Source organism: Ranitomeya imitator, chromosome 2, assembly GCF_032444005.1.
Source record: "Ranitomeya imitator isolate aRanImi1 chromosome 2, aRanImi1.pri, whole genome shotgun sequence".
Taxonomy (NCBI): domain Eukaryota; kingdom Metazoa; phylum Chordata; class Amphibia; order Anura; family Dendrobatidae; genus Ranitomeya; species Ranitomeya imitator.
Window position 1 is genome coordinate 761,682,216 of NC_091283.1, and position 11,216 is coordinate 761,693,431.

At 42.4% G+C, this 11,216-nt stretch overlaps 1 protein-coding gene across 1 annotated transcript; it reads left to right on the forward strand.

The window, feature by feature from the left end:
• The first annotated feature begins 8,617 nt into the window (after window positions 1-8,617).
• On the forward strand, window positions 8,618-10,189 carry LOC138667762 (uncharacterized). Its single transcript, XM_069755857.1, has 2 exons — window positions 8,618-8,756; window positions 9,113-10,189. The coding sequence occupies exons 1-2, from the start codon at window positions 8,710-8,712 to the stop codon at window positions 10,029-10,031; spliced, it is 966 nt and encodes a 321-aa protein (XP_069611958.1). The 5' UTR covers window positions 8,618-8,709; the 3' UTR covers window positions 10,032-10,189.
• Window positions 10,190-11,216: the final 1,027 nt, after the last annotated feature.

Sequence of the window (11,216 nt, forward strand, 5' to 3'; positions counted from 1 at the left end):
CTCGCAAGACCGCTACGTCATCATCTTGCGAGACCGCAATGCATTCTTGGGACCGGAGTGTCGCGAGGAGCATCGGTAAACGCCTGGGCTGGATCTGGCGGCCGACAGAAGGTGAGTATATAACTATTTTTTATTTTAATTCTTTTTTTTAACAGGGATATGGTGCCCACATTGCTACATACTACGTGGCTGTGTTAGATAGTACGTGGGCTGTGTTATATTCTGCATGGGCTGTGTTATATACTGTATGGGCTGTGTTATATGCTACGTCTTTGTGCTATATACTATGTGGCGGTGGTATATATTACGTGGCTGGGCAATATACTACTTGCTCCTTGTGAACATATCTCCCTGCGAAGAGTAACTCCTGTCCGTCACTGCATCCCGCAACCTGCTTATAACTGGGGCAATTAAGGGGCCGGCAAAATGTGGTTGCTGACCCGAGCACTCTTGGAATCTGCCCGCAGGTCGCAGAAAAGAACATAGCAGTCTGCAATCGGCACACGGGCTGTGTTAAAGTCAGGCGGCTTCATATACAAATCTGATTTCGTAGTCAAATGTTATCTAATAAATGACAATTTCAGTGGGATTATTATGTAATAGAGACAGAAGCATAGCATTAATAATGCAATATAGTTCTTGCAGTGGATCTTGGGTAAAAATGCACGTGAAAATTACATCATTCATAATTAAGTTTCTTAGAAAGTAGAAAAAAATATTACCATGAAGGATCCTCAATAAACAGAATTTCTAGGAAAACCTTTACAAATCTGATTTTTTTGAGACGAAAATAAAATGCAATTTACAAGCCATTTGAGAAAATGTTACATTTTTAAAACCACAGGATACTCCAAGTGAGTCATTGTGTGGTGTTTTTTAACTTCAGCAAGCCAATAAATGTGCATATCTAAGTTCCATTTGTTCCATGTTTCTAAGAATTTTTAGCAGCTGCCAATTTTTGTTTTTGTGTTTTCGTTTTTTTCTTTCCCTTTTTCTAAGAGTCATACCTTTTTTATTTTTCTGTTTACATTGCCATGTGAGGGCTTTTTTTGTAGGACAAGTTTAAATGACACATTCATTTTACCATACAATCTACTGGAAAACAAGAAACAAATTTCCAAGTTCAATGAAATGGTGTAAAAAGTCAATTCTACTATTGTTGTTTGGGTTTAGTTTTTATGGTGCTCAATAAAATATTATCTGGCAACATGACTTTTCAGGTGAGCATGACTATGGCGATATCAAACCTAGATGCTTGATTTTTAAATAAGTGGTGAAAAAAATGTAAAATTTGTAGAAATATCTATATATGTGTATATATATATATATATATATATATATATATATATATATATATCTGTGTTACTATTTTCAAGAAGACACAAGTTTTTTAATTTTTCTGTTGATGAAGCCATGTGAGGACTTTTATTTTGCATGCTGAGCTGCAATTTTTATTGGTACCAGTTTGTACATACAGTACATTGTTTTCATCTCTTTTGTTGCATTTTTTATGACATTTTGATTTTTTTTTCTTTATGACGTTTATCGAACAAATTTATTTTATGTTTTGATAGACTGGATTTTTGAGTTTACAGAGGTACCAAATATTTTTATTTATTTTTCAATTTCTTTATTTTTAAATGGTAAAAATATTATCAATATCTTTGCCTTTCTTGTTGTTTATATTCTTAAAAACTTTTCTTTACTTCTTCACTTCATTTTTTAATTCCCATAGGAGACTTCTATCTATGATTGCTTAATCGCTTGTTCTACAGTATACTGTACTGTATTACTACACTACAATGTTGCAGTGTACAGTCATGACAACAATTAAGTACACCTTCTTTAACCCCTTTACCCCCAAGGGTGGTTTGCACGTTAATGACCGGGCCAATTTTTACAATTCTGACCACTGTCCCTTTATGAGGTTATAACTCTGGAACGCTTCAATGGATCCTGGTGATTCTGACATTGTTTTCTCGTGACATATTGTACTTCATGACAATGGTAAAAATTATTTGATAGTACCTGCGTTTATTTGTGAAAAAAACGGAAATTTGGCGAAAATTATGAAAATTTCGCAATTTTCCAAATTTGAATTTTTATGCAATTAAATCACAGAGATATGTCACACAAAATACTTAATAAGTAACATTTCCCACATGTCTACTTTACATCAGCACAATTTTGGAACCAAAATTTTTTTTTGTTAGGGAGTTATAAGGGTTAAAAGTTGACCAGCAATTTCTCATTTCTACAACACCATTTTATTTTAGGGACCACATCTCATTTGAAGTCATTTTGAGGGGTCTATATGATAGAAAATACCCAAGTGTGACACCATTCTAAAAACTACACCCCTCAAGGTGCTCAAAACCATATTCAAGAAGTTTATTAACCCTTCTGGTGCTTCACAGGAATTTTTTGAATGTTTAAATAAAAATGAACATTTAACTTTTTTTCACAAAAAATGTAATTCAGCTCCAATTTGTTTTATTTTACCAAGGGTAACAGGAGAAAATGGACCCCAAACATTGTTGTACAATTTGTCCTGAGTATGCCAATACCCCACATGTGGGGGTAAACCACTGTTTGGGCGCATGGCAGAGCTCGGAAGCGAAGGAGTGCCATTTGACTTTTCAATGCAAAATTGACTGGAATTGAGATGGGACGCCATGTTTCGTTTGGAGAGCCCCTGATGTGGCTAAACATTGAAACCCCCCACAAGTGACACCATTTTGGAAAGTAGACCCCCTAAGGAACTTATCTAGAGGTGTGGTGAGCACTTTGACCCAACAAGTGCTTCACAGAAGTTTATAATGTAGAACCGTAAAAATAAAAAATCATATTTTTTCACAAAAATTATCTTTTCGCCCCCAATTTTTTATTTTCCCAAGGGTAAGAGAAGAAATTGGACCCCAAAAGTTGTTGTACAATTTGTCCTGAGTACGCTGATAGCCCATATGTGGGGGTAAACCACTGTTTGGGCGGATGGGAGAGCTCGGAAGGGAAGGAGCGCCGTTTGACTTTTCAATGCAAAATTGACAGGAATTGAGATGGGACGTCATGTTGCGTTTGAAGAGCCACTGATGTGCCTAAACATTGAAACCCCCCACAAGTGACACCATTTTGGAAAGTAGACCCCCTAAGGAACTTATCTAGAGGTGTGGTGAGCACTTTGACCCACCAAGTGCTTCACAGAAGTTTATAATGTAGAACCGTAAAAATAAAAAATCATATTTTTTCACAAAAATTATCTTTTTGCCCCCAATTTTTTATTTTCCCAAGGGTAAGAGAAGAAATTGGACCCCAAAAGTTGTTGTACAATTTGTCCTGAGTACGCGGATACCCCATATGTGGGGGTAAACCACTGTTTGGGTGGATGGGAGAGCTCGGAAGGGAAGGAGCGCCGTTTGACTTTTCAAAGCAAAATTGACAGGAATTGAGATGGGACGCCATGTTGCGTTTGAAGAGCCACTGATGTGCCTAAACATTGAAACCCCCCACAAATGACACCATTTTGGAAAGTAGACCCCCTAAGGAACTTATCTATTTTCCCACAAAAATTATTTTTTTAGCCCCCAGTTTTGTATTTTCCTGAGGGTAACAGGAGAAATTGGACCCCAAAATTTGTTGCCCAATTTGTCCTGAGTGCGATGATACACCATATGTGGGGGGAACCACTGTTTGGGCACATGGGAGGGCTCAGAAGGGAAGGAGTGCCATTTGAATGCAGACTTAGATGGAATGGTCTGCAGGTGTCACATTGCGTTTGCAGAGCCCCTAATGTACCTAAACAGTAGAAACCCCCCACAAGTGACACCATTTTGGAAAGTAGACCCCCTTAGGAACTTATCTAGATGTGTGCTGAGCGCTTTGACCCACCAAGGGCTTCACAGAAGTATATAATGGAGAGCCGTAAAAATAAAACAAAAATTTTTTCCCACAAAAATTATTTTTTAGCCCCCAGTTTTGTATTTTTCCGAGGGTAAAAGGAGAAATTCGACCCCACAATTTGTTGTCCAATGTGTCCTGAGTGCGCTGATACCCCATATGTGGGGGGGAACCACTGTTTGGGCGCATGGGAGGGCTCGGAAGGGAAGGAGCTCCATTTGGAATGAGGACTTAGATGGAATGGTCTGCAGGTGTCACATTGCATTTGCAGAGCCCCTAATGTACCTAAACAGTAGAAACCTCCCACAAGTGACACCATTTTGGAAACTAGACCCCCTAAGGAACTCATCTAGATGTGTTGTGATAGCTTTGAACCCCCAAGTGTTTCACTACAGTTTGTAACGCAGAGCCGTGAAAATTAAAAAAAAAAATCTTTCCCCCCAAAATTATATTTTAGCCCCCAGTTTTGTATTTTCCCGAGGGTAAGAGGAGAAATTCGACCCCAAAAGTTGTTGTCCAATTTGTCCTGAGTACGCTGATACCCCGTATGTTGGGGGAAACCAACGTTTGAGCGCATGGCAGAGCTCGGAAGGGAAGGAGCGCCATTTGGAATGCAGACTTAGATGGAATGGTCTGCAGACGTCACATTGCGTTTGCAGAACCCCTAATGTACCTAAACAGTAGAAACCCCCCACAAGTGACCCCATATTGGAAACTAGACCCCCCAGGGAGCTAATCTAGATGTGTTGTGAGAACTTTGAACCCCCAAGTGTTTCACTACAGTTTATAACGCAGAGCCGTGAAAATAAAAAATCTTTTTTTTCCCACAAAAAATATGTTTTAGCCCCGAGTTTTGTATTTTCCCAAGGGTAACAGGAGAAATTGGACCCCAAAAGTTGTTGTCCTATTTGTCCTGAGTACGCTGATACCCCATATGTTGGGGTAAACCCCTGTTTGGGCACACGGGAGAGCTCGGAAGGGAAGAAGCACTGTTTTACTTTTTCAACGCAGAATTGGCTGGAATTGAGATCGGACGCCATGTCGCGTTTGGAGAGCCCCTGATGTGCCTAAACAGTGGAAACCCCCCAATTATAACTGAAACCCTAATCCAAACACATCCCTAACCCTAATCCCAACAGTAACCCTAACCACACCTCTAACCCTGACACACCCCTAACCCTAATCCCAACCCTATTCCCAACCGTAAATGTAATCTAAACCCAAACTGTAGCCCTAGCCCTAACCCTAGCCCTAACCCTAGCCCTAACCCTAACCCTAGCCCTAACCCTAGCCCTAACCCTAACCCTAGCCCTAACCCTAGCCCTAACCCTAACCCTAGCCCTAAACCTAACCCTAACCCTAGCCCTAACCCTAGCCCTAACCCTAGCCCTAACCCTAACCCTAGCCCTAACCCTAGCCCTAACCCTAGCCCTAGCCCTAGCCCTAACCCTAGCCCTAACTCTAACCCTAGCCCTAATGGGAAAATGGAAATAAATACATTTTTTAAATTTTTCCCTAACTAAGGGGGTGATGAAGGGGGGTTTGATTTACTTTTATAGCGGGTTTTTTAGCGGATTTTTATGATTGGCAGCCGTCACACACTGAAAGACGCTTTTTATTGCAAAAAATATTTTTTGCGTTACCACATTTTGAGAGCTATAATTTTTCTATATTTTGGTCCACAGAGTCATGTGAGGTCTTGTTTTTTGCGGGACGAGTTGATGTTTTTATTGGTAACATTTTCGGGCACGTGACATTTTTTGATCGCTTTTTATTCCGATTTTTGTGAGGCAGAATGACCAAAAACCAGCTATTCATGAATTTCTTTTGGGGGAGGCGTTTATACCGTTCCGCGTTTGGTAAAATTGATGAAGCAGTTTTATTCTTCGGGTCAGTACGATTACAGCGATACCTCATTTATATCATTTTTTTATGTTTTGGCGCTTTTATACGATAAAAACTATTTTATAGAAAAAATAATTATTTTTGCATCACTTTATTCTCAGGACTATAACTTTTTTATTTTTTTGCTGATGATGCTGTATGGCGGCTCTTTTTTTGCGGGACAAGATGACGTTTTCAGCGGTACCATGGTTAGTTATATCTGTCTTTTTGATCGCGTGTTATTCCACTTTTTGTTCGGCGGTATGATAATAAAGCGTTGTTTTTTGCCTCGTTTTTTTTTTTTTTTTCTTACGGTGTTTACTGAAGGGGTTAAGTAGTGGGCCAGTTTTATAGGTCGGGCCTTTACGGACGCGGCGATACTAAACATGTGTACTTTTATTGTTTTTTTTTTTTTATTTAGATAAAGAAATGTATTTATGGGAATAATATTTTTTTTTTTTTTTCATTATTTTGGAATATTTTTTTTTATTTTTTTTACACATTTGAAATTTTTTTTTTTAACTTTTTTACTTTGTCCCAGGGGGGGACATCACAGATCAGTGATCTGACAGTTTGCACAGCACTCTGTCAGATCACTGATCTGATAGGAGTGCAGGCTGCTTCACAGTGCCTGCTCTGAGCAGGCTCTGTGAAGCCACCTCCCTCCCTGCAGGACCCGGATCCGCGGCCATCTTGGATCCGGGGCTGGAGGGAGCAGGGAGGGAGGTGAGACCCTCGCAGCAACGCGATCACATCGCGTTGCTGCGGGGGGCTCAGGGAAGCCCGCAGGGAGCCCCCTCCCTGCGCGGTGCTTCCCTGTACCGCCGGCACATCGCGATCATCTTTGATCGCGGTGTGCCGGGGGTTAATGTGCCGGGGGCGGTCCGTGACCGCTCCTGGCACATAGTGCCGGATGTCAGCTGCGATAAACAGCTGACACCCGGCCGCGATCGGCGGCGCTCCCCCCGTGAGCGCTGCCGATCGCATATGACGTACTATTGCGTCCTTGGGAAGTAAAGCCCACCCCACATGGACGCAATAGTACGTCTAATGGCAGAAAGGGGTTAAATTCTATGGTTTTAATAATATCAGGACATAATAAAAAAAATTCTGGTCCCATTAAGGACCTGGGATTTTTTAAACATTGAATCGCTATGGTAGTTTGCAGACAATCTATATATTTCTATGAAGCTGTCATGCTCGGGTCAGGAGATATACTGCCAGCCCGTGCTTTGCGATCTGACATCGGACCGATTACCACGGACATCTGAAACAGCCCTAACTATTACGACCATATACATTTATAAAATGACAGTTACACTTTAATTTTCCAGTCACTGCTTCTTATTATAGCCTAGTCTTTGTTAAATAAAGAATTACAGTGTAATTTTCATTTGTTGTTTTTACCTGATTTTAAGACCCTTAAGGGTATGTGCACACGTCCGGATTTTTAGCGTTTTTTTTTGCGGAATTTCGCTATAAAAATGCTATAAATCCGCTAAAAAAACGCTAACATTATGCATCCTATCTTTTAGAATGCATTCCGCATTTTTTGTGCATATGTTAGCGTTTTTTTTCCGCAAAAAAAACGCATTCCGCAAAAAGAACGGACATGCTCATTCTTTTTGAGGATTTTTTGCGGATTCCATGGCAAAAAGGACATTCAGGAAAAAAAAAACAAAAACGCTAAAAATCCGCAAAAAATCCGCGCAAAAAACGCGCAAATTCCGCGAGAAATCCGCGCAGAAAAAACGCGGATTTCTGGCAGAATTCTCAGGATTTTGTCAGGAAAAAACCTGACGTGTGCACATACCCTTAGGGTATGTGCACACGTCAGGATTTTGTGCAGAATTTTCCTGAGATTTTCCTGAGGAGAAATTGGCACCAGTCCCAGGAAATCCGCATGCGTTTTTTGTGCGTTTTTTATGCGTTTTTTATGCGTTTTTTGTGCGTTTTTTTTGCGTTTTTTACAGATAAAGTTGGTTGAAAAAAACCCATGAGGTCATTTCCTGGTCCAACCCCTCTTCACCATTTTGCTTCCTTGTTGAATTCAAGATGCCGCACCATCGTCTAACTCCAGAACAGAACTGCCTACTGTTGCATACGGCACTGCTTTTGTTGCACCACTACAGCGAGCTGGTAAGAAAATGTCATTAGATGTGAACACTTTGCGTATTAGGCTGGGTTCACAATGTGTACAGCAGCCCGTTCAACACATACGTTCACGGTCTGCTGCAACGCAAGTGCTGACTTTGGCACATCACTAGCGCAGATGGAGCATCTGCTAGCTCTATCTGCGCTAGCAGTGACAGACCCGGAAACGCTGCAGTCAGAGTCTCGAGGTCCGACTGTCACTCAAATGACGGCACATGGCTAGTGATGTCAGACATAGGAGTCAATGGCGGCGCTAGCGGACTACGTTTCACCGCGTTATGCAGCAGTGTTACGAAGTCCGTCAAAACGGACTGGGGGAACGCAATGTGAACCCAGCCTTAGGCTGCGGAGATACCGAGTTTATGACGTTGCGGATTGCCAGCTGTATTACATGTGTTGTACAGTTCCATGTAATAACACATACTTTATTCTCCCATAAGAGCAATCTCGGAGAAGAAGGGATAGCAGACGCCAAAAAAGGATGTGGGTTCATCCCATCATTCATGAACGGGAGGAAAAGGGACACTTCCATGTTCTTTATCATGATTTAAGGAGGTAAGATATAGTGAGAAATGGTATATTGACAGCTGTGTTTCTTTGTACCTTTTTTTTTATATATACAACATGCATTATGTGTGTGTTTAAAATTAAAGTTTTATGTTCCTTTTTATTTTCAGCTTTCCAGATAAATTTTCTCAGTTTTGCCGTCTTTCCATTGAGGCATTTGATCGTCTTCTAATTCTTCTTGGTCCACACCTCGCTTACGAAGATACGGTCATGCGAAGAGCGATCTCTGCAGAAGAAAGGCTGCTCATCACCTTGCGGTAAGGCCTTGCTGCTAGTGCCCCCCTAAATGCTGCCACAAATGCTGCCAGTTTAATCCATAATGCTGCCACTATGCTGCGAGTGCCCCCATAATGCTGCCAGTTTCCCTCATAATGCTACCGCAATGCTGCATGTGCACCCTGTTTCCCTCATAATGCTGCCCCAATGCTGCGAGTGCACCCTGTTTCCCTCATAATGCTGCCCCAATGCTGCGAGTGCACCCTGTTTCCCTCATAATGCTGCCCCAATGCTGCGAGTGCACCCTGTTTCCCTCATAATGCTGCCCCAATGCTGCCTGTGTCCCCATAACGCTAGTGGCCATGATGTGGATGTTTTATCTTGCAACACAATTCAGGTTTTTAGCCACAGGAGAGAGCTACACATCCCTGCACCTCCAATTTAGGGTTGGCAAATCCACCATCTCGCAAATTGTACGGTGCACATGTACCGTCATCTGGCAGAAGTTGCAGCCCATCGTGATGCCTTGCCCAACCGAGGAGACTTGGCTGCAGGTTGCAGCAGGCTTTCAAACTGTGGCCAATTTCCCCAACTGCGTAGGTGCTGTTGATGGCAAACATGTTAGAGTGCTGAAGCCACCAAGATCAGGATCACGCTTCTTTAATTATAAGAAGTATTTTTCGGTGGTCTTGATGGCGGTGGCTGACGCACATTACAAGTTTGTTGCCATCGACGTCGGTGCTTATGGCAGTTCTGGGGACTCTCGGGTGCTGCAATCATCACAGATTGGACTTCAAATTCTTCGAGATGGCGGCACGCTCCCAGCCCCAACACCTTTGCCGGGTTCCACACATCCAGTACCCTTTGTGATGGTATCGGATGAGGCATTTCCCTTGAAGCCCCACCTGCTGCGCCCATACCCACGAAGAGCACTGGATGACCGGCGGAGGATTTTTAATTATAGGCTGAGCCGTGCACGAAGATATGTGGAATGTACCTTCGGGATCATGTGTAGTCGGTGGAGGATCTTTCACACTGCCATCCAGTTAGATCAGGAGACCGTGGACACTGTGATAAAGGCATGCTGTGTGCTCCACAACTATGCTCGGGAATACAGCACTGAGGTAGTTGAGGAGCCACAGGTGTCAGAATTAGATGCAGTGGACAACTTTGGTCAAGGAAGGCAATGTAACACGGGTGTGCGTGTGAGAGAAACCTTTGCAGACTACTTCATGAGTCCTGAAGGTGCCGTGCACTGGCAATACTCTTGTGCCGGTGTTGAGCAGCCTGAACTGCAGAGAAGATCTGATGCCTAAAGAGAATCAAGGCCCAAGACTGGACGTGAGATATAACAGCAGAGAACATATGACGGCTGAACCCTATCCACTAATGAACCAGTCTGTACGGCACAGATGCTAACACCTGTGAAAATGTGAGGCGTAATCCCTATCTACCGTCGCCAAATCCCTATCTACCAAGGCCCCTTTTTAAAATAATCAAATTGTAAGAAAATAATTGTTAATAAATACAAAATATTATTTAAACAATAATCGTTTCCATGTTGTTATTGTTTACCGTTGCTTAAATCAGATCCCATTTCCGATCTTCATATTTTTATGATAATAAGAAATCTGAGTAGTTAAAATAAATTTTTTTTTAATAAAGTAAAATAAAAATTAATTACATTAAAGAAACTGTTTTTAATATATATGAACTGACATTTTATAACAAAACTTAAAGGGAACCTGTCACCCCAAAAATCACGGGTGAGGTAAGCCCACCGGCATCAGGGGCTTATCTACAGCATTCTGTAATGCTGTAGATAAGCCCCTGATGTTACCTGAAAAAGGAGAAAAAGACATTATATTATACTCACCCAGGGGCGGTCCCGCTGCTGGTCTGGTCGGATGGGCGTCTCCGGTCTGCTGCGGCGCCTCCTATCTTCTTTCCATGACGTCCTCTTCTGATCTTCAGCCACGGCTCCAGCACAGGCGTACTTTGCTCTGCCCTGTGAGGGCAGACAAAGTACTGCACTGCGCAGGCGCCGGGCCTCTGACCTTTCCGGCGCCTGCGCACTGCAGTACTATCCTCTTCCCTCAAGAGGGCAGAGCAAAGTACGCCTGCGCCGGAGCCGTGGCTGAAGATCAGAAGAGGACGTCATGGAAAGAAGATAGGAGGCGCCGCAGCGGACCAGAGACGCCCATCTGACCTGACCAGCAGCGAGACCGCCCCTGGGTGAGTATAATATAACGTCTTTTTCTCCTTTTTCAGGTAACATCGGGGGCTTATCTACAGCATTACAGAATGCTGTAGATAAGCCCCTGATGCCGGTGGGCTTACCTCACCCGCGATTTTCGGGGTGACAGGTTCCCTTTAAATAACTTTCTAAGATTTTGTCATGAACTCAACGGTTTAACATTCTCTTCACTCCCGTCTCTACTCAAAAAGGATGAGAAATCAAATCTCAAATTTGATGATATTCCGGTTGGTAGCCCATATCA